The 25070-nt window shown below is 40.2% G+C and overlaps 1 protein-coding gene across 1 annotated transcript in view; it reads right to left on the bottom strand.

Moving 5' to 3' along the window:
- JAZF1 (JAZF zinc finger 1) overlaps positions 1-25070 on the bottom strand; it is a 322883-nt gene that overhangs the window by 121709 nt on the left and 176104 nt on the right. The window contains exon 2 of the mRNA XM_043873020.1: positions 22677-22749. Coding sequence (XP_043728955.1) covers positions 22677-22749 — 73 coding nt within the window. The remainder of the gene's footprint in view (positions 1-22676; positions 22750-25070) is intronic.

Below are 25070 nucleotides of genomic sequence, written 5' to 3'. Positions count from 1 at the left end.
TTCTACGTGACACATCTTTTTAGAGTACCTGTGAGTATATTTAGTATATCAGGCTGATTAACCTTTCTTGATCTTTACTCCTGACAATAAAGCAAAGATCACTGTATTTTATAAATCTTGAGCACATTCGAATTTGGTAATTCTAAAGACTAATGAAAAAAGAAAGAGGAAAACAAAGCCAAAAATCATAAATCCTTCCTGACTAGAAGGCATTCCTCTCTTATCCCTAAAAGAAATTCATTCCCTCACATCTTGTTTGAATTTAACTTCTGAAGTTCGTCTTGTTCCATCTCTAGAACAAGTCAGGCGGCAGGGTATAAAGATATGACTGCATGAATAAAAACACATGACCAGCGCGGCCACTGCACACACAAAAACAAGATGGGACAGAAAAATATGAACTGTCAAGTGACATGTCGCTTGGACACATATGTTTCTGCAGTTTGTCATGTATTTTCAATTGGAAAGCTACTGGATGGATCTAAATTCTGCTTCCCCTGCAATTGCAAAACATGGAAATGTAATCAGGAAAAGCTAATGCTTTATGAGCAGCATGCTGGCATCACTTTTCAGTTCTAGAAGATTGGCTAAAAGAAAAAGTATTCAACACATTAACACTATACAGTACACTCAGAACTCTACATGGAAGGGTAAGACTCCTGCAAACACAATGCCAGGCTCTTCCGAGAAGGTACCTTGTACGGATGCTGGGTTCAACTTGGGAGGAGAGTGTAATCCCCACCCACTCTTTCTTACAGCAGCCTTACATGATTTGTAGTATTTTTATTGCAAATATAGTAATGAAACCTCACTTTGTGCAGATTGAAGTGGTGATGAGGGAACTGAGGTGGTTTGGCGATGGATGGAGGTGGAGAGTGAGATGCAAAATTCTATTCCTGTCACAAGTGAGAAAAACACAATTCAAGCTGACCTGGGACACAGTTATGTTCGTGGGCGGCAGGGGGGTGGGTGGGGTGGGGGAGGAGGGAGGAAAGACTCCTGGAAGGCAAGGGCACCAATGACATATGGAATGTGGCCAGGCCTGTAATGAGATGAAATCCATAAAATGCATTATCCCTTCTCTGAGCCTCTGTAAATACAGAGGAGAAGCAGGATAAGAGTCTGCCACGATCGTTACTGGTGGCCAAATCTCTCTGGTGGGAAAGGCAGGTTTATTTTCACGCTTTTATATGAGTCGAAGCTTTTGAATAAACAAAATTCTTCGGAAACTCTCAAGGGATGATCCTGACTGTCTGACCTTTCAGTGGTACCCTGCCTGGAAAGTCCTCTCTTAATTCCTTTCGGGGTCTGGGATTCTGATCTCGTATCTTATGGAGCAGTGCAAGCAGTGAAGATGAGCTTAAACTTCCAGCTGCTTAAGTTCAGAGGAGAGAAGAAAATGGGCCGGGACACCCAGGTTAACTGCAAGATGGTATGGATTTCACAGATCTAAGGAACTGGGCTAGTCAGGTTCGACATCAATCCCAAACAGAGATCTGAATAGGCCCAATTAACATTTCTTATTTAGCCTCTCACGTTAGACTTCTGCTATTTTTGAGAGGACGGGAGGGAAGTGGGAAGCTGGTGGGAGAGAGAGGCTGTTGAAATGACAGAGGGCCAGAAACCCAGCAGCATTCTTCTCTCCTTTCTACCCTCTGGCTTCCTATCCTTCTAGAACCTGTGGGATTTTCACAGACTGACCACAAACAGTGAGAAAGAAGGAACAAATCTAAACACTGGATCTTTATCCCTCAGGAACCACACAAACATTTATCCAGTCATTCAGTTTCAAACAAGGGACTCTATAATGTATACGAATGATTTGATCGTTGTTCATTGGGGTCTGGGGCTATAAATTTTGGCTTCCAAGCTGGATCTCATATTCAGTAGCCTTTTGGAAGGGATTCCAGAAGACAACTTGGAAATTTTATACTTCCTTCATGTGACCCATGTGGTACAGACCCACTGTACCATGGCCCTATTACGTGAAAAACAGGGGGCTATCACACTAGTCTTTCATCAATTCTATCTGCCATGTTTTCCTTAATATTAAATTGGCAGAAGTTGTTTTTTCTTTTAATGATAATTCTTAATGCCAGCAAGAAAACAGTGAAACATTCTTGTTCACTACTGGTAAGGATCAAAATGACTATATCCTTTATGGAAATAATTTTACTGTAATTTACTGATACCTTACTGTATCAGTAAACTGTAAAGTGTTCAGTCTTGAATCCCATTCTAGAAACAAGTCATATGTAATCATGGCATCATTCATAGCACTGAAAAATATAAGACCATCCAATGGTCCAACACAGGAAATGGATGAATAGATTCTAGGTAGTAGTGCTGCCAAATGATTGTTTTAAAAACTATTTAGAGACAAAAAAATGCCCAAAAGAAAACTTTAGTGGGAAAAGTAGAGACATAATTCTATGTATGGTATGATTCTGGAAAAATATGCACAAGAAACAAAAACTGGAAGAAAATACCCAGAATACTAACTGTGGTTAACTTTGGGTGAAGAAAGCCAAGGTTTATTATCTTGTTTATTTTACTAAGCTTCCACCAAGATGATAATTTGTTTTCTCTTTACAAAAGTATTATTTTAATAAGATACTGAATCAAACAGATGAAGATTATAACAGAATATGCTTTTAGGTGGTTAAGATTTTTAAGCTGGCAAAGATTCATAAAAAATTCTAATTCTCATTGAAGATAAGGAAGGATAGAACAGACTCTTAGCATCCTACGCTGGAACACATTTCTAGAGGAGGTTTTGCTGAAATTTGTCAAAATTTCAGTTGTATACATCTTCGGACTCAGCAGTTCTCCTGACGGACATTCATCCTAAGGGAATAACTACAGCAGTGTGCAAAAGATGTAAATTCTGGCTGTTTATTGCTATACTGTTTATGCATTAACAACAAAAGAAAGAAAGAAAACTAAATGTTCATTAAGAAAGGTCTGGTTTACATAAATTTAGAGTAAACCTATATGTAGGCTAATACAAACCCACTTTAATGATAATCTATAGCTACATTTATTAATATATAAATATTTCTACAATGAAATTTATTAAAAAGGGAAGAATATAAAAATGGAGTATAGAGTATGGTCCATTTATATATTACACTCTTTCTCTATATGTGTATACACACAAATTTCATTGTGGAAATATTTATACATTAATAAGTAGAACATACAAAATCCTGGAAGAATATGGGCCAAAATCCTTATATGGTGTGGAATGCTGTGTATGGTGGTGGAAATGTAAATGATGTTTCACTTCTCTTTTATACCATTCATTGATATGTAAATCATTAATAACAAGAATGTACTGACGGCAACATTAAGATTTCAAAATGGTTTAAAGAACACTGCCACAAAAGCTGGTAAACACACCTCTAGTTTAAGAAATAAAATGCTACCAACCCATTCTCCACTCCCTCCCATGGTACCCCTGCCTCCAGAGCTAACTATGATCCCGGTTTTCACAGTTCCCTGTGCCTTGCACTTCTTTACATTTTTATTACGTACCACTGTATACCTAGGCACACTGTTTTTACTCTCAGTAATAAAAAAGCTGTTCTCATGTTTTCAAAGAAAAACCTGACATAGATGAGCCCTCCTGAAGCATGGCTTTGGGCAGTGGGTCAAAACCACTAGCAGAAGATGTACATGAGGCTCTGGAAGAGAAGTGGCGGAGAAACTACAGGTTCCCCTGCACCGTAAGATATGGGCGCGAAGAGCTCAGACACACCTAGAGGGTGCGTGGGCCCAGGTGGAGAAGACATAATACAGTGATCCCCCTCTCAACGTTTTCTGACTGCCCGCTCCTTCTTATAGTGGTAAAGGTAAGGATTCAACAGACTCTCACTTTTATTTGTAAAGAGATGGACTAATGTCTTCTTACCAGCCATTTTTGTGGATGCAAATCAGTCAGAGTGTTTTAAACTACCTATTATTGCATAGCAATCTGGAAAAACATAAGTAACAAAGCAAAATTTTAAAAAGAGTCTTATTTTTTGAACATTTAAATACTTGAAAGATAAAAGCAGTCTGTTGATGAAATCTAAGTGCTATTTCTATTTTTAATTCCTATTCTTATTTTAGCATTTTCATACACCAAAAAAAAAAAAAAAGAGGGATCGTGGACCAAAGATAAGTTGCTCTCAATACCACCAGACAACCAGAAGAATGACTAAAACTAAAACTGATACGGTTGACAGTACAGTGTTGATGAGTAGATGAAGCAGCTGAAGGCTCCTTCCTAGCCTGTAGGAGAGTGGTGTGGCTCAACCGCCAGTAAAGACTGTTCGGCTGCTTCTAACAGCTCAATAATACATACTACACTATGCATCAGTAATTCCACTTCGAGAAGTACACCAAAGAGAAATGAATGCTGTAACCACAAAAAGACTGGTATGAGAATGCTGACGAACTCTCTACTTGTAATAGCCAAAGACCGTCAACAAGAGAATGGATAAGTTTAGTAATCCATAAAATGGAAGACTATACAGCGAGCAAAAACAAAACACACACTAATTCATTCATTTATAGCAAGGATGAATCTCAAAAGTACAGGTTGAACAAAAGAAACCAGATATGATTAAATGGAAATTTAATGGAAGTCCACATGAAATTTCTGATTAATTTGCATTATCATAAACAGTATTATTCTATACATAACAGAATGAGCCCATAACTCACAGTTCATGTAATAAGCTTATTAATGGATGGGAAGAGATGACAGACATGGGCAAAGCTCTCGTTATCTTGAAGGCATATCAGGTGGAATTCTAGAATGAGGACATATCTTTTGTATTCAATATCTTTTAGGGGCTATAAGAATGTTGCGTGACCTACGGGGAGAAATTGAAGGGTTTACAATAGTTTTTCAGGTTAAAATTAAGGTTTGACTTTGATATTATACATAAGTATGTGCATGCCCCTTTAAAACTCCAGAAAATAAGACTTGATGCCTTAGTCCTAGAGAAATCTATGTCAAAGGTCATAAAAACTTTTAAAGGGTAAATGAGCTAAGAGCGTAATGTGCCTTTATTAATTAAAAGCATCCCAGCTTTGAGTTTTAAAAAATATGGCTGCCATCTACCAAAGATGAATGCGATACAGAAACCAGCTTTCCATCATACTTGTTTGGCCCAAGAGAACTGTACATCACTGACTGTGGCTGGTGGGGAACACAATGATAAAATGGGCAATAAACGAAAGAGGCATGTTTGCATGGGCACAATGAAGAACAAGTCTAAGCAACTTGCCACCTTATTTACTCCAGATGAATCTGCCCTAATAATGACAATGAAAAAAATAAATCAACTTTGCACCAACAATGGTTTCTATTTTTCCTGGAAGACAAAAGCACAGAGGCATGTGCAGTTGACAGACACTGCCAAAGAACACTGTGTGTTCTTTCTCTGGTTGTAGCGACAATGACACCAATTATCCTTTCCAGCTAACCTGAGTTTGCGCAAAAGACAAACTCGGATAGTATCTGACACAAAGGGATGGTTGTGCAATTTGTTCTGGTGACACTGTGCTTTTTCGAGAGGACTGAGTATTGGCAGTTGCTAAGCTCTCAACCTGAAATAAAGAAATTCAGTTGGCTAAGCCAGGCACAGTCAAGACAACATGTACAAGACACTGCTGAGAAGGCAGGGACAACTCTAAAAGCCAGATCCAATTTGTGGTCTTGGCATGCTGAATCACATCTCATTAGCGGAGAGAAGGTTGGCAAGAACTGATTGTACATTGGCCCCATCATCTGTAAATTACATGGGCCCATGTTGTCACCCTAATGTGCAGGGAAATTTCGGTGATCATGGAAAGGTGGAAGCTCAGGGAAGGCTTCTCTGAAAATCATTCTGCTCGTCAGACATCACGTTTACGGCCTGAGCAATGGAACGGTGCAGAGTGAACTGACTGTTGAGCAAAAGGTACCAACTGGCATCCAGCAAGGGAGAAGCGTCCCTGGGACAGAACGAACAGGACTGCAATGACCGGAGATTAAATTACCACCTGCTCAGGGTAGAAGGAAAAATCCTCCTGGCTTGTGGTCTGGGATTTTACCAGCAATTGGAGACAATGACATAAAATACAAGCTAGCGTTTCAATTATTCAAGTCTGATAACTGCACATGATTTGCATATCCAATTGAAGAACTCTATGTGAGTAAATTCTGAGCTGTAAGCTTTTTTGTTGTTGTTGTTTGAGCATTAAGTTTTTAGATGCAATGTGTGTGAAGCAAGACAAAACAGTTGGAGATAAGGAGACATGGGCCTTATCCTGGAACTGCCTGGATTCGAGAAACTGTCTGACATCTTTTTATTATGGTATCCAGGTAATCATGAAGAATGATAAGACTACAGGACAAAAAGATCTGGGGGGTCAAACCCTGAGCCTGTCATGTACTAGCTGTGTGAATGTGGGCAAGTCATTGAATTTCTCTGACCCTTTAAAAAAATGAGGTCAGAGCAATTTTTATAATAGAATCATGACTCAATGGAGTAAATGTATGATTCCAGAAGAAATGAGACTACTTTGAATTACTTGTGAAAGTTTCTTGTAAAAAAAAAGTTCTATTACATACATCTTAATTTTTATTGTTTGTGCCATGACTTACCCCACAGGGCAGTATGAGGAGTAAAATACATGAAATTCTTCAGAAAAGCAAGGTAATAGTATTGGGGTGGGCACCATGATGTATAAGAAAAAGCAGACTTTGGAAGTGTATCATTTTGGGTGCAAGCTCGCCTCTAAAAGCTACTTAGTAACAGTGACAACTATCTGATTAGTAACAGTGACAACTATCTGAGATGTTCTTAATCTGGGGTTGGTGGACCTAAAGGAGCCATGGATAGAACTCAGGAGATCTTGGATAAAAAGAGTATGTTTCACTAACTTAACTGAAACACAGCATTTCTTTCCATTATAAACAGAAGTGACTAATCATAGTATCTTTGCAGAATCTAAGATTTTACATCCAAAGAAGTCCAAGATATTTTTATATCACAGTATAATTGTAACATCTCAAAATGCAGTTTATACTCATCACTAAGTTGAAATTATGTAAACTAGTCACCCAGTGCCTAAGCTCTCTTCAGTCAGTTAGTGAGTTCAGTGGCTCAGTTGGGTCCAACTCTTTGCGACCCCATGGACTGCAGCATACCAGGCCTCCCTGTCCATCACCAACTCCCGGAGTTTACTCAAACTCATGTCCATTGAGTCGGTAATGCCATCCAACCATCTCATCCTCTGTCGTCCCCTTCTCCTCCTGCCTTCAATTTTTCCCAGCATTAGGGTCTTTTCCAATGAGTCAACTCTTTGCATCAGGTGGCCAAAGTATTGGAGTTTCAGCTTCAGCATCAGTCCTTCCAATGAATATTCAGGACTGATTTCCTTTAGGACGGCCTGGATGGATCTCCTTGCAGTCTAAGGGACTCTCTCAAGAGTCTTCTCCAACACCACAGTTCAAAAGCATCAATTCCTCAGTGCTCAGCTTTCTTTCTTGTCCAACTCTCACATCCATACATGACTAATGGAAAAACCATAGCCTTGACTAGACGGACCTTTGTTGGCAAAGTAATGCGTCTGTTTTTTAATATGCTGTCTAGGTTGGTCATAACTTTTCTTCCAAGGAGTAAGCGTCTTTTTATTTCATGGCTGCAGTCACCATCTGCAGTGATTTTGGAGCCCCCCAAAATAAAGTCTGCCACTGTTTCCCCATCTATTTGCCATGAATTGATGGGACCGAATGCCATGATCTTTGTTTTCTGAATGTTGAGCTTTAAGCCAACTTTTTCACTCTCCTCTTTCACTTTCATCAAGAGGTTCTCTAGCTCTTCTTCACTTTTTGCCATAAAGGTGGTGTCATCTGCATATCTGAGGTTATTGATATTTCTCCCAGCAATCTTGATTCCAGCTTGTGATTCGTCCAGCCCAGTGTTTCTTATGATGTACTCTGCCTATAAGTTAAATAAGCAGGGTGACAATATACAGCCTTGACGTACTCCTTTTCCTATCTGGAACCAGTCTGTTGTTCCATGTCCAGTTCTAACTGTTGCTTCCTGACCTGCAAACAGATTTCTCAAGCAGCAAGTTTTCTTACTTAAGGCCTTACAATGCACATGTTACCATATCATAAATTCATAATTTTAATATTTTGATAACTGTATTTGAATATAATTGGCTTTCTTTGCAATATTATGTATTTTAGCTTATGAACTTAAAAACACAATTTTGGGAAATAGTCCATCAGCTTTGCCAGCTCACTAGAGGAGTCCAAGGCACTAAAAAGTCCCACAGCCTCCCTGGGAATTCATTTTCTTAGGGGTAAAGGGAGAGTAGGGCTGTGAGGCAAGGTCACTGTGAGATTACAAATGTCAGAGTAAAGGGCACTGCCCTGTGCCCTGTACCCAATAACAGTTGCCCAACTAGGAGAAGCTAATCTATGCTGAAAATGATGAGCCAAGAGAAGTAATTTCCTGTGTTACACATTTCATTCTTCCTTAACACGATAATTTTAATAAAATTAGCTTTGGTCTTTTAAGGACATAAGGCTGATGCTGTCTCATGATTTGTCTGTGTTCCCTTATTCAGGATGGATGGTCCTTGTTGGTGTTTAGGGGCCCGGCTGTATGGCGCTCGTCTCGAAGTCTGCATCGCTATTGCTGGAAACAACCTCCGCATGGACCAGAGCTGGGAGTCTATTTTGTGAGAATGGCGAGGTCTTTCTGGGGACGTGGGGCTGACCCAGCTGCACTACAGTGAGCCAGCAGGCAAGGTCTTGGCCATGGTAGCGGAAATGAGAACAAGTTATTTAGAAACTGGGAACATGAAGCTATTTTAAAGCTTGCCAGTGAAGGGGCCTTCAAAGGCAAGACTAGTCTTTAGGCTCAGCATAATGAACCTCAATGTGAGAAAATTAAGTAATGTTTCAACTTGAGTCCCAAATCAACAGTCTCAGCAATATGAGAGCATCCAGCAAAGGGGAGTGCGCGAGAGCAACAGAGGGAAGATTCATGGCTTTCTTAATTAACTCCGAGGTGCTGCACATACGGGGAAAACGATAAATCAAGTAGATTACTGCCAGCGATCTGAATTTCCAAATGAAATAAGAGCGGTGTAGTGCCTTGAGTCATTTTGTAAATGTGTATGGCAGCGGGTGGAGGGGCATCTCCAAGGTCATCCCTTATGTTAAAAATTCGCCGCCATGCACAACAGTCCCTTGATCTCATCTCATACCACAGGCAAAGTACATGCCATGCAGTCAGGTGTGAAGAGGCAAGAAACAGATGAATAAAACACATACCAGGAGGACAATGTAAGATACACACATTAAAACTATGACTGTTAGACACACACTTATTCAGGACACATTCACTGACCACCTGTGATGTAACAGGTCCTATTCCAGAAGCTGAGGACAAAGTGATGACCCAAGACAAAGTCCCTGGCTCCAGGGAGCTCCCATTCTCCAGGGGGAGGCAGGGGCCAACAACAAAGCAATTCATTGAACTGTGATTTGAGGTGGTGGCAAGCGACACAAAGAACAAGAAAGCAGAGTAAGGCACAGAGACGGACAGGGGGCTATTTCAGCGGGTAGTCAGTGAAGGCCTGCTGGGCAGGTGACATCTGACGGACACCTGCAGGGCGGGGCCGGGTAAGGACTGTGTGAAGTTCTGGAGGGAGGGAGTGTGTTCTAGCAGAGGGGTCAATGCGGACAAGAGCTGGGAGCAGGATGACCTCACGGAGCAGGAGCCTCACTGGTAAGGGGCGAGGCTGAGAGGTGGGGAGTACTCCATCATAGAGGCCTTGGAGCCACAGTGAGGAGTTTCATTTTTACTCCATATGTGACAGGAAGCCACTGGCAGCAGAGAGAGGCAATCCAACTTAGGTTCTACTAACGAAGAAATACAAGCAAAGAATTCTTGGCATGTAGAACAAACAGGGATCAATCCACGTGGCAGCCCTGTTATTAGTGGCAAAAACACAAACACATGCAAACAAATCTAGAAACTAGCTGAATGTCCACCAATCAGTAGTGGAAGAGTTGAACTGTTACACATCTCTATCTTAGAATTTTATGGAGGTATTAAAAGAATAAGTTGGAGCTATCTCTAACTTTGACCCAGAAATATGTTAAATGGAAAATCAAAAAGAGACATGGGAAATTTATATAATTTATTTCATGTTGTCACTTTAAAAAAAATTTATTATTTTATTTGGCTGCACTGGGTCTTCGTTGCAGCATGTGGGATCTAGTTCCCTGACTAGGGATCAAACCTGGGGCCTCTGCATTGGGAGCATGGAGTCTCAGGACCACCAGGGAAGTCCCCAAGCTTCTGTGATTTATAAAAACAAATGTTACTGACAACCAAACCCTTGCATACATGTCTGCACCTCAGTACAAATGTGATGGACACCCTCTATGACATTAACATTAGTTACTTTGGAGTAGGAGGACTGGTGGGGAGTTGGGGAGAGAAAAGAGAAGCTATTGATCTTAAATACATTTGTACACAAATTTAAACTTCATGAGTCAATGTTCACAGCAAAGTATGTTGACACTATGATTTTGGAAATGGACCTTAAAGATTTCAGCAGTTCCTTCTGGAGTGTGGGGAAACTTCATAAAATAGGTATCATTAAAAGTCAACCTTGAAGAGGACAACTGTCACAGCCAGGAAAGAGTGGAGAAAAGAGCAGAATGCAGCAAGCTGAGAATGAAGCATGGAAGGTTCCTGTACCTGATGCTGATGACTGATACTTCTGACCCATCTTCTGATGACCGCTTGTTCTCAGAGTGGAGGCAGGGAGAATAGTGAGTTCTTAGGATAATCCAAAACAGGGAGTTAAAAGTTTCACATAAGGACAGTAACAGGGTAACTGTTCAAAAAGGTCATGAGGATGCGGATGGCACAGATCTGGTGCCTGGTTATTTGGAAATGGGAGTGAGGGAAACCGATGGGTGGAAAATAATCAACTCTAAGCTTCCTAGGGGTGTGTGTATCTGTGTGTTAGGTGCTCAGTCGTGTCTGATTCTTTGCGACCCCATGGACTGTAGCTCGCCAGGCTCCCCTGTTCACAGAATACTCCAGCACTGGAGTGGGTTGCCTTCCCTTCTCCGGGGGATCAAATCCAGGCCTTGCGCATTGCGAGCAGATTCTTTACCATCTGAGCTGCCAGGGGAGCCCAATGAATGAGTAGGTATCATGAAACAACACCACCAACCCCTGAAAGAGAAGCCATTTAGGAGGGCGTTGTGAAACGATACGTCCAGCACTGGATGAGTCGAACCTGCACTGAACACTCATGTACCAACGGGCAGGCAGAAATGAGAACTGGAGGAGACCTAGGATTAGGGGCTCAGAAGTCCTTTCCACAGAGGTGAGCGCTAAACTGTAGGAATGGAGGGAATACCAATGGAAAAGCAAAGTACAAGGGTCGAAACTTAGGGAGAAATCTCTGTCTGTGTGGCAAAGAGGCAGGAGAAGAACCAGGACAGAACAAGTTAATGGGCACAAGGAGGAAAGGGTTTCAGAAGCAGAAAGTGGACAAGGGCATCGGACTCGGTAGGCCAAACGGGAAAGTCTCAGGGAAGATGCCGTATTATCCATGAAAAGAAAACAGAAATGGACAGGGAACGCTTAGGATAGACCAGACCTTAGGATACATGAAGTGTGACTAAAGGAAGCCAGACATTAAGGGCTTTGAGGCCACAGAGATGAGAGACAGATGTGGAGTAAAGGCTGCGGTGCCCGCTTTGCACGAGGGAGAGTAAGAATGAACAGAACACGGATGAAAAATCCAGATGAATGCGGGGATGGAAAAGAGAAGTCGAGACAGGATGCAGAAATGGTCTTCATCTTCTCAGCACAGGAACTTCGTCTGCTAAGCAGGGGACGGGGAATCCCTTTAGGAACGCTGGTACCATGGGAAACACTCGAAACAGACTGTAGTTAAGTTTAGTTGATCAGTCACTCCATCATCTGACTCTTTGCAACCCCACGTACTGCAGCATGCCAGGCTTCCCTGTCCTTCACTATCTCCCATAATTTGCTCAAATTCATGTCCACTGGGACAATAATGCCACATTTACCAAGATGATGGTTAAGTTTAACAAGGTTTTAACTTGGGCTGAAAGCATTACAGGACTGTCTTGAGGGTCCAGCTGAGGTTAGAAAGGTTGTGTCTGTGGTGGGACACATCGTGCTGCAAGGCACGTTAGGGATTCTCAGCAGCGAGCCTGGGTAGCAAGGCTGAGGCTGGAGATAATGAGTGGGCAAGGTTCCTGGAAAAAGGGAATTCAACTAAACTGATAAATTCGAAGCTGATATCCAGCAACCAGCCCAAATATGAAGGTAAATAAGAAAGGAAGGGCTGAGATTCTAGAGGTCTCCAGGTAAACGTGGTACCAGGAAGAGGGCTCAAAGAAGCGGGGGCACTAGAGACCCTGATCCCCAGGGAAATATCACAGTTGGAGATACTGAAAATATCTTGCTTAGGAAAAAGCCCAGGAAATGAATTTCTACAAACGGGGGAAAAAGAGGAAATCTAAGACTATTTCTAGATGGTTTCAATTATCATTCAATCTCTTTCAATCTGTAAGTCTGAAGATTTTGAAAAAAATCTAATGCTGCTTTGAAATGGACTTAAAAGATGCACAAAAGGAACTGTTGCGAATACTGACAGGTAGACAGAAGAAAGACTAAAAAATGCCCTGGTATGATTAGAGTTGTATAAGCAGTCTGTTTTAAAATACTGATTGCCTTAACTGTAGATGACAAGTAAGTTACACAGGAGGCCTGGTACCTAAGAAGACAATCATATCACCCAGTTCTGCCAAGACTCACTTCTCCTGCCATGTGTTTTATGCCAGTAGCACAAACTAATTCTGTTGGAGCAAGCCAAAATGTCACATAAGGGCTCTTTCCAGCTTCCCAATGCCTCCTGAGAGTACACGCTTCTTGCAAAAACACAGTGAGCAAGGCATATCAGGTTAGAGATATTACAAGGGAAATTTGGCAGACAGCCATCATGGCTTTGTTTCAGCTGATGTTCATAAAAACCTAGGCTAAGAAAATGGTAGCACAGTGTCTGGCGTTTGAGATCTGACAGCATGCAACATGTTTACAGCATGCATTAGGCCACAAACTTTAGTCTGGGGCCGGGGCACGCAGCAGAACCTCAGATCTGGTGGACAAAGGAGGGAAATGGGAAAACATGTCTTGTACTGTAATAAATATGATTGCTCTCAGAAGACCACAAACAGGTGGTTTCTCTCTCTCTCACACACACACACACACACACACAACCACTGCTTTCAGAAAGATTAAAAAAAGTCAAATGTTTCAGGCTTGTTTGTATAGAATAAATAGAAGGGCAGTACACACTTGGCCAATTACAACATTTTTTATGAGGTTATGACTGACTATAATCTGGCAGAAACGAGTCCAACTGCAACAGCAAGAGTGAGGGTTTGGGGGAATTAGGTGAGGTTTTGGAGTGGGAATGAAAGTGAGAAGAGGAAGAAAGCTTTCATTAAGCAGTTCAGAATCTGGTAGGAGAATTTCTTTAAAAAAAAAAAAAAAAGCATCCAGACTAATTTTGTTTTCATTCAAAACAACCTCTTATTTAGTATATTTTTCCTTTACGGTCTTGAACACATTTATAATGACTGCTTTTATGCCTTTGTTTCCTAAATCCAACATCTGAGCCATCTCAGGGTGTCTCTTGACTGCTTTTTTGTTTTTTTTTCCTTGTCTAAGGGTAAGATTTTCCTATGTTTTTCATGTCTAGTAATTTTTTATTGTGTATTAGACATTTTGTATCTGCTTAATTTCTATGATGACTATTGATTTTTATTCTAGCAGGTAGCTCAGTTTCAGGCTGATCATGCTGAACTTGTATAGGCCTACACGTATGCTTTAACAGGGCCATGGAAAGGCCAAAGTGTTCTTTTAACTTTTCAGGACTCACCTCCAAACTGTCTCCTCTGAAGAGCTTATGAAGTCTTGATTTTAGGAGCAGTTAGGGTGTCTCTAGGGCTGGTCATACTCTAGGACAAAGTCCTTATTTCTAATGTGAGTCCTTCTGATGCCTCAGTTAAAAGACCAGGGGGTTAACAGGTTGCTGTTTCCATGCTGCCTGGGGTAGAATGCAATGCCCGCAGGACTGCCTGACCTCTGGTGTGGATGTTCCATTCTCACTCCTGGAGCTGCTGTCCTTTGGTAAGACACAGTCTTACCCTGAACATATCCACCCTTGGCTGTGGACTCACAAAGGACCCTCATCCAGACTTTTGTGGCCCCTTTCTGCACTGATACCTCATCTCCAGGCCCCTGCACTACAGGCTGCAGCCGCTCAAGTTGCCCCAACTCTGTTCTCACTCTTTGGGTTCTAGGTCACTCAACTGCAATAAGGAAGCTGTCCTGCAGTGAGCCAGATGACCATGGGGATCACCTCTAAGTTTCTTTTCTCTCAGCAACCAACTTTGTACTGCCTATCGTCCTGCCTATTGTCCTCGATGTTGTCCTATCGAGCCTGAAAACCATCATCTCATCCATCAGTCCAGTTGTTCACGGTGGAAGAACTAGAGATGGCCAACGTTTAGTATACTTTACGCTGTACTCCATATGGATGCTGAATAAAAGTCATCCTCCACTCCATTTTTATCACATAGCCTTCTCAATGCATGTGGGAAGTAGAGCTTCCTGGTGTCTCATAGAAGTGTCCCTAGAATCAATGATTTATTCACTCTATCGTTCCTTATACAAATTCATATTCATTCACTTAATAAACATATTACTGAGAGTCTACTATGTTCTGGGAGCTGGGGACACAGCTGCGGGAGACGGAAAGTATCCCTGCCCTCGTGGAGCGTATTTCCTGGCGGGGACTGTGCTGGCCCTGCTCCAAAACAACACTTCCTCTGCAGTTGTTCCTCTAATTACTGATGATAGGAAAAAGGGAGACTCAGCATGGGCAGAATATAAAGAGTAATACAAAGACCTATTACTTACACAACACTTCCTATGTCCCAGGCCCTGCTATATGTGCTTTGTCCATCCTGATTTCACACTCACAGTTAGCACGGTATTATTAGAGTTAAGGACGCAGAGGCTGAGACTTGCCAACCTGTTCACACAGCTCAAGCAAGGCAGACAGCATTTAAACCTAATCTGTCTCATTCTTGCTCACATATTGTTCACCACTACATTGCTCTATTTCTAAGACAGAGAGGAGAATGACATTGGAGATGGGGGTGGGGAGAAACAGGGATTGTTTTCAAACAAAAAAAATCCCCATTTTTAATAGAAGCCACCTAGATGTCTGGGAAGACTGACAGAAGCAAATAGATCACTACTCAAATGGGCACAAACTAGAAGTTGATGGACCTGGCACAGAGGTGCAGGATTTTGTCCTCCTTTTCCCCAGCTGAACAGGAGGGAAGTGGCAATGTCCTTCATTTTGAATCAGAAAAAGAACAGCAGGCTGTTCTGAACCAAAGGCTTCCTGGTTCCTTGGGGAAGCTGCTGATGTAGGTGGAAGTGACAGAACTCTAGGAATCCCCACACAGCAGAACTAGTCCCATCAGATGCTTCAAGAAAAAGTGCTCTGGGATCAGGTACATATAAAAATTACACCATCCCTCCTGGAGACTTAAAATGAGGCTCAACGTAGAAGAGGATCTGATTAAAACCTGTGGTAAAGAAATCTATGTTGTTTAACTAAGGATTTCCCCAGATGAATTGACAGAACCCTTTTGTGAATAAATGAGCTTTGTCTGTGAGGGAGGGGTAGGGGTAAGGGGGAGGAGGGAGGGGGAGGGAGGAGCTGGCTAACACCCATTGGAATTACTGCTCTAGGAACCCTATTTTAGAATTTGCTGTTTAATAGCAAACACTAAGCTAAACAAAAATTAATTTTTAGAGGAGGTCAAACCTAACTACTACTGTGCCAAATGGCGCAGGGAGTCTTAACAAAGAGAATTCTAGTAGAGCTGTAGTTTAGGAACGAGAGAATATTACATTTTTATTAGGTAGTAAATGACAAGCACCAAGGACAAGAAGGTACCCATTTGTGCCTAGGCATAGCATTCCTTTATAGTTTACACCAAAATGATACACACATTTTAACAATTAAGTTTATTTGGAGACTTCAATTATTTTAATCAAACTTTTTGGGGAGAAAATAGTGTAATTAGCAGCCATAGCCTTGTTTGTTATTACATCTTTAAGTCATCCCAGTTACCCATTTCTGGGAAGCCACAAGTTGTTAATAAGCTATCTTGTCACCATGACCTGAAGGGAACACCCAGATGCGGTCCAGGGCTTCTCATCAACCTTTGTAAGGAGATACCTGACTTCACCCTGAGGCGCACATCACCTGCCTACTGGTGAGAGGAGGTAGGGGACAGTTCCCTGTGCCCTCACGGAGCTCTGCCCTTTCTGTTCTCCCAATCTAAGATGCGAAGGCATCCTTTCCCACTCCAGCTGCAGCCTGCTAGGGCAGCATGTGCCCTGCACACTGGAGACAGTTTCTTGGTAACAATACATCCCTTAGGAGTCCCTAGTTAACTCTCCCTCAGCATTTTTTTGGTTTCTTCTGTCTCCTACTGTTTTAATTTGATTAGGCTGCTACCCACCTATTGTCTATAGCACAGAAATTACTCTTATCTTTATGTCTTGCTGCATTCCCTCTGCTCAGCTGTCCTACCTAATCTTTTTTTCCTTGTCAGTTTTCCAAATTCTCCTCTTAGTTTTCTAAGCTATTACCTTCCTCTCTGATATTTCAACATGGACATTTGTAGAACCATTAATAACACAGGTTCTGGAGCCTAACTGCAGGTCTGAACCCAATACTCCATTTCCTAGCATCCGGGGACACAAGTTACTTAACATCCGAGTCTCAAATGGTGAACCTGTAAAATGAAGATCATACAGTACCTTCATGTGGTCACTGTGAAGATTAAATGAAACAAGCAGTGTGAAAAACACTTAGCATAGAGCTCAAGGAATAAAAAGGCATAAAAAGTTATGTTTGCACTTTCTAGTATTATTTCTTCTATACTGTCTCATATCCAAAATCTAGCTTTTCTTCTTGCCCTTTTTTTCCCCAAGGGTATAAATCTTAAACAGACTAAGCAATTAGATTTCCTATAACATGAACTTGTCATTGTTCCTCATGTCACAAAATTAATAAAACTTCCTGTCTTTAAAACTCATATCCATCTTCCCCCCACCCCCCGACAGCACTACTCTGACAACCCTAATTCATTACATTTTCCTCTCTCATTAAACTATTTTTATTTTAAAATTTGCTCAGGTGTTATAATAGATCAGCTTTTAAAAGAATTAAAGTTTTGTTCAACACATTATGGTCAAATGAGTAAAGCAATTTAAAATAGGTATAAACAAAGGCTCTCCAATTTCTACTCAGTTCTCTTTTTTTAATCAAAAAAGCTAGCTCCATTTTAGGAACCCTAACTCTGCAATTTCATTCAATGTTATTGCCAAAGAAAGTTTCAACTCAATTTTGATGTGCCCCAAAGAACATTAGAGTTGCATAAATAGATAAATGAGCAGAAAAATATTCTTTTTCTGTCTTTACTGCATAGCAAAATTAAGATTTTACTTCCCCCTGAGTTAAAGCGGAAAAAACCTCATTTGTTCCATATTCAGCACTATTCAGTATATTGCCATCAAGCTGATGTGCTTTTATATTACCTAACCCTTATTATTCTCTTGAATCTCTCCTGACTTCATGTGAATTTCAGTATGTTTCCCTTTTGTATTGAAAGCCCTTAAGACTTCTCCCCAAGTTCAATATTTTAAAAATTGGAATATAGTTGATTTTTGATTTACAAAGTTGTGATAGTTTCAATTATACAGTAAGTGATTTGGTTATACATACATATGAGACATATATACACTTTTTTAGATTCTTTTCCGTTATAGCTTATTATAAGAAATAGTTTCCTGTGCTATACAGTAGGTCCTTGTTTATTTTATATATAACATATATTATTATATATATAATACTGTTAATCTTAAACTCCTAATTTATCCCTGTCCCCCTTCCCTCAATTTTCCCTTTGGTAATCTTGTTTGTTTTCTATGTCTGTGGGCCTTTTTCATAAATAAGTTGATTTGCACCATTTAAAAAAATTTTAATTGGAGGATAATTGCTTTTCAATATTGTGTGAAGGTTCACTGTACAAAGATTTTCACATATAAGCAATATCATATGATATTTGTCCTTGTCTGACTTATTTCACTTAATATGATAATCTCTAGGTTAATCTATATTGCTACAAATAGCATTATTTTTTATGGCTAATATTATGAGTAACAATTGAGGAACATTTAGGTGGCTTCCATGTCTTGGCTATTGTAAACAGCGGTGCTATGAACACTGGGGTGCATTTCTTTTTAAATTAGTTTTCCCTAAATATATGTCCAGGAGTGGGACTGCTGGATCATGTGGCACCTATATTTTTGGTTTTTAGGGAACCTCTATACAGTTCTCCACAGTGGGTACACCAATTTACATTACCACCAACAGTGTAGGAGGGTTCCCATTTCTCCACACCCTCTCCAACACTTACTATTTATAGACTTTTTGATGATGGCCATTCTGACTGGTGTAGGGTGATACCTCACTGTAGTTTTGATTTGCATCTTTCTAATAATTAGCAATACTGAGCATCTTTTCATGTGCCTGTAGACCATCTGTATGTCTTCTTTGGAGAGATGTTTATTCAGATCTTCTGCCCATTTTTTGATTGTGTTGTTTGGCTTTTTAATATTAAGCTGTATGAGCTGTTTGTATATTTTGGAAATTAATCCCTTGTCGGTCACATCATTGGCAAATATATTCTCCCATTCCATCCATTGTCTTTTCATTTTGTTTATGGTCTCCTTTGCTGTGCAAAGCTGTGCAAAAGCTTTTAAGTTTAATTAGGTCTCAGTTTTTATTTTTGTTTTTATTTCCATTACTCTAAGAGATGGATCTAAAAAAATATTACTGCAATTCATGTCACGGAGTGTTCTGCCTATGTTTTCCTCTAGGAATTTTAGAGTATCCAGTCCCCTTAAGGGTCCTTTCAGTATATTTTTGCCCCAAGGTCAGGCTTGGTTTCCTTCTTGCAACTCTCCTTTGCTCACCTACCAGGTTTTTATTTATCACCTACAAACCAATATCTAGAGTGTCTACCATGTATTCAGTCCTATGTTATGTATGTGGCACTGTCCACAAAGGAATCCCCAGTGAGAAGGGTCGTTACTAACCTGGGCTACCTTCCAAACACAATCTTCTCTTGACTTAAAGATCATGAGTAAATGTCTCAGTCCCTTACATAACGTCTGCTTCTCTGCCAGCAAGGACATGACATGGTGAATTCTCTGTTGTATCACATCTCTAAATACAACGATATGTCCAGTTCAACAGATCCTCTCCAGATCTTTCAGCTTATAGCAAATAAAGGAGATAGAGGAACCTGCCAAATGGCCTCATGGAGACAATCTAAAGGAAACCCTGAAGGTGGCACATCTCTTCAAAAAGTCACTGTACCAGATTAAAAGAAACTTGTGGGGGCAAAACATCCAAGCGCAATGTGATGTGCTGGACTGGACACTGGGTCAGATACACTACAGTAATGGACTTGTTTAGATCATCTGGGGAAACCTGCATATGATCTGGCTATTAGACTAGATGCAAATGTACTGAAAAAGTAGAGATCAGTGACAAAACTGAGCAGACTGTAAAAGAGTGAGTACAGCTTTTGGTTAAAAATTGTATGTTTATTTATGCATTTATTTTTATTGAAGTATAGATGCTATTATGTAGTATTTTTAAAAAGCAAGCTGATACATTGACATGAATCAGCCATGGGTAAGAAGAAAAAAAAATAAAATAAAAAGCAAGCTGAAAAATGTGTTCTAAGGTGTAACCACTAGTGATTAGTTGAGTGGTGGGAAATGTGATATTTAAATAAATTTTTTTGTTTGCTTACATTTTCTAATTTTCTACAATGCCTCCATATGGCTATAATTACAAAAGGTTATTTAATGGTTGAGGTTTTAAAAAAGATTTATTTTGTATTGAGATATACTGCTTTTGAACTGTGGTGTTGGGAAAGGCTCTTGAGAGTTCCTTGGACTGCAAGGAGATCCAATCAGTCAGTCCTAAAGGAAATCAACCCTGAATATTCATTGGAAGGACTAATGATGAAGCTGAAGTGCCAATACTTTGGCCACCTGATGCAAAGAGCCAACTCATTAGAAAAGACCCTGATGCTGGGAAAGATTGAAGGTGGGAGGAGAAGGGGACAACAGAGGACGAGATGGTTGGATGGCATCACCGACTCAATGGACATGAGTTTGAGCAAGCTCCGGGAGATGGTGAAGGACAGGGAAACCTGGGGTGCTGCAGTCCATGGGGTCACAAAGAGTCGGACATGACTGAGCAACTGAACAACAGCAAAACTGGGGTCCAGCTGATTAACAATATCATGCCAGTTTCAGATGAACAGGAAAGTGACTCTACCACACTCCCCCAAACTCCCCTCTCACCCAGGCTGCTACATAACACTGAGCAGAGTTCCATGTGCTACACAGCAGGTACCTGCTGATAACCCATTTTAAATGGAGCAGTGTGTATATGCCCAGCCCAAACCTATCATTCTCTATGCCCCCACCCCCCAAACTGCAAGTTCAATTTCTAAGTCTGTGAGTCTCATTTGTATCATTTCTTTTTTAGATTCCACATATAAGGGATGTCATACAATATTTCTCCTCTGTCTGACTTACTTCACTCAGTATGACACTCTTTAGGTCCATCCATGTTGCTGCAAATGATATTATTTCATTCTATTTAATGGACGAGTAATATTCCATTGCATATATGTATAAAGGGGTTTTCTTTTTTTTTTTTAATGACTCATTTTCTCCCAGAAGACTCATCTCAGAAAGTTCACACCCACTGATTACATCCTGGCTCTCTTGGATTTAAGCACATTCTACTGCACAGTTAATGCTTAACTATCATACTCAATTCAAATTCTCTGGTGGATTTTTTGTCTGAGGCCCTTGTTTCTGCTCTTCACCTTCACTGAAATCACACCCAGCAGATTATTTATTCCTTTAGTGAGTATAACACCTGTGTGATCAGCAGATCCGTGTTGCCAACCTGGCTGATGATACAAACAGGAAGAATGAATGTGAAAATCTCATAGACTCTCATTAGAATAAGGCTTAGTAGCACACACCTTTGTACATACAGAGATAACATATTGTACCCAAAACACAATAGCCATGCTATTAAAAAATACTGTTCAATACCATAATTAACTTATTAACTTATAAGACTATTTATCCTGTTCCTCAATATTACTAGATTATTTTACATACATTCCAGTCACATAATTCTAATGTACACTTTAGAATTTAGAAACTAAAATCTTTTCAAAACACATGCTAACCTCAGGAAACACAGGTTTGTGAGAAATCCAGAAAAGCACATACATCTTTATATATTTGTATCTAATGTGACTTTGAAGGTGTTCCACTTAAAACATCCCAAAAGTTACGGGTACTGAAAAACTGCAGCTATTTTATCTCAGTTTCAGAACAGACTGATAAGTAGGAAACCCCAAGAGGACATGCAAATAGATGTTTACATTAATGAATTCTTTAGAAAGCATGCTTCATCAGAGAACTTTAAAGTGAGCACGGCGACTCCAATTCAAAGCCCTCTCCAGACAACGTTTAAATAATTAATTTACTAAAGAGGCATTAGAATGAAGCAGTACAGATAATTCATTCCCAGCTTTCTACCTCAGATCCTGAACCAAGGATTTGGCACCAAGAAACCAGAAACACTCTGCCTTATATAAAAAAGGGACAGTCAATAGAGATTGAAGCACTGAATTATGGGCAGAGATTTTTTCATTCTCCTTAAAAATTCACTTCAATGCTAGGTTTACTTTGCCTTTTTCTCTTGGGAGGTTGGGCGGGGGGGTGTTGTCTTAACATAAGTTGATTTCAGGTTCTCTTCAAAAATTCCTGTCTCCTTAATTATTTGAGTTGGCTGAAACACCAAGTCCTCTTTTAGACCCGATATATCAAGTTCTAATAGTTCTCCGAGGTCGTGCTCACATGTTCAGTTTCAGTAAAAACTCATGTGACTGGACACAGAGGAGTCAGTTGAAAACGTTTTTCCTAAAAGGAGTTGCTGCTATGTAACTTTGATATTAAGTTATTTCAATTTGTTATATCCCGATATATTCTGATATTCCAACAATGTTCTGAATTCATACAGCACCTCTTTACCCCAGGTTTTAAAGTTTCACTCACATAAATCCATTAATCTCCCAAACTGCCCTATGAAGTCGAAAGAGCGTACTCTAACTCTGCATACAAAATACTTCCAGAATGAGCTTATAAATCACTCATGTTTTCCACCACATGAACAGAGAACTACAACCTGCCTCTCCCCAACAGAGAAACAAGAAAATTCCATATAAAGGTTGATTTTAAATAATCTCCTGTAAATATTTGAAGACTGAAAACATTTTTCCTACCCTGTTAAAAAGATACCTTTGAAAAATAAACGTGGCAGATATGAGGTTGCTATAAATTCTGAAAATGGCTTACCTATTAATGTAACTGAGGGCAACATAGGTTGGCTGCTGTAATTCTTGTTTTTCTAAAACACGTGGATCTGTATCTGAAATAAAAACACAATTATGATTTTTCAGCTTTCGCATCAGAATATACGAGGCTACCTAACCTAACGTAACAGAGGCTAAATGGAGAAAAAGATTAATTTAGTAGACTACTTTTTAAAGAAACCTCAGTCAGCAAAACATAATCATTTGTTCATTCATTTATAAATAACAAGATATTGCATTACTTTTCAAGAGAATTCCAAACATCAACAGTGATAAAATGTCCATCTGTCACACAAACTCCTGCACAATCCCCCTCATAAATATTGGTTTTCACTGCTTACAGTTACAATGTTGGCATGGTTTTTGGCGACTAATCGGCCTAAGAAAGAAAGTCTCTGTTAATTATGCTCACTTCAATGCTGGAACAAATTAGTTGCCGTTGGAGAGCTCCATCAATTTGAAAATCTACTGAGTATTGTTCATATTCCCTGAACATTTTTCCAGGTTTGGGTTCACATTCTAGAGGACAACGCTTCTCCTTCTTAATTGTATAATGAGTTTATTATAACTTTTCTAGACTCTTGATCAGAAATTCTCATGCTGGTTCAGAATCCACAAACATCACATTCATCAGAGGGTTTTTTTCCTCCTTGAAGAGACAGAATTCAAAACCATAGCAACCTTCTCTAATGGTGTTTCTCCAACACAACATAAAAATGCACTTTTACAACTATAAATATATTCTCAGGTTTCTCATGTAAAGAACTGATTGAGCTAAATATACACAAAAACAGTGTTTCTATAGTAAAACTATAAAGAAACTGAACACATTTTTGTTTTCTTAGAAAAACGTTCAGACATTTCACACAGATTTCTTTTCATTACAACCTCGCTTAAAACCATCTCATTATTAGAACTCTTCCAGCTGCATTCAGCAATAACACCTTCTTTGATGTAATGACAGATGCCGTTTCCAGCACCTTTGTACAGAAAGTGTTTACTGCACGTGGTGGCTGTAAGATACACATGCTGACTTCAAAGTGTGGTAACAGGTGATGGGGGTACAGGATGCAGACACAGTGGCACAGAGCAAGGGTGGCAAAAATGACAGCATCAAAATCAATTTACAAACGCTTCCCACTCCCAGACTAAAACCAGACAGTAGTGGCAATTTTATTCTTGGTGTTAAAGTTAAGAATCTCATGTTCACTTTATTGTTTTTCCTATGCCAAGAAATTTCAGAGACACACTATTCAGAAATCCTGCTTCCTGGGTCTCTGCCATGGCAAGTCCATGAAAGCCAAATTCTGAAACAAGAGACAAAGGTTCTCTGAATGGCTCCATCAAGTCGGGTCTTGAGGTTTTTGGCAGCGCAAGTGAGAACAGATCAGTAATTCAGCATTTCCTCTGCCTCCTACAATGATTACATACGCAACTGAGGCTGTCTGCACATCACTGGACCTACAGAAATACTGTCTTATGAGCTTATTCCACCATCTTTTAAAACCCTAGGCTAAATGTATGCTCACATAGCCTCAAATTATGAGTGGTGAAAAAAAAGGACATCCAGAAGCTTCCAAATACCTCTCCATAACAACAACAACAACACTATCTGCAAGCACCTCAGGCAGGATTCTCCTGTTTTTCTGGAATGCAGACTCCATAACCAACAAGGAAGTAGAACCTCTGGACAGATGTCCACCAGGCCTGAGCCATCTTTCTCAGATTAATGTGTCCCTAGGTGTAGGACATCCATGAAATCTTCACATTCTTAAAACGAAATTAGGTACTTGGTACCCACAGTCAGTAGAAGTCTGCATGCATGCCACTGGAGGAAAAGCATCAGGGGCCAGTCGAGAATAAACATCAGCTCCTTCACCCGCTTCCTGGCTGACTGGTGCGTGGTGATCATGACTCACCATTTTATGGATTTAATTACACCAGGGAGCCTTCCACATTCAGTAAAAGTATAATAGCTGCCTTCATTATTTCTCCCTCCCTGACAGAAAAGGAACTGCCTAATGCTGAAAACTCTCCACAGGAGGGTTAGAGTGACAAGGGTATAGGGTGTTCACAGCAGGATGACGATGTCCTTCTCCCGAAGGCAGGACGTCATTTAGTAGAATGACCTGGAGAAGAGTAACTCTAGCCACTGGAGATGATGACTGACTGTACCAAGAACATCCTCAAACCATGTGCCACACTGATAAGATTTTTTTTTTTGCATAAGTTGCTACAACAAGAAATGTGATATGAACTACAGTGGCTACAGTACACAGTTCTCCCAGATATTTCTCTGGCTTTTGGTACCAATGAAAATGTGAACCTTGAACACTGCCTGTCACTGCCCAGAGGTAAAGTCCACCTCAGTAAATGG

Source organism: Cervus elaphus, chromosome 18 (genome assembly GCF_910594005.1).
Source record: "Cervus elaphus chromosome 18, mCerEla1.1, whole genome shotgun sequence".
Classification (NCBI taxonomy): domain Eukaryota; kingdom Metazoa; phylum Chordata; class Mammalia; order Artiodactyla; family Cervidae; genus Cervus; species Cervus elaphus.
The sequence above is the reverse complement of the archived record's forward strand: the minus strand, read 5'-3'. Positions and strand labels throughout refer to the sequence as shown.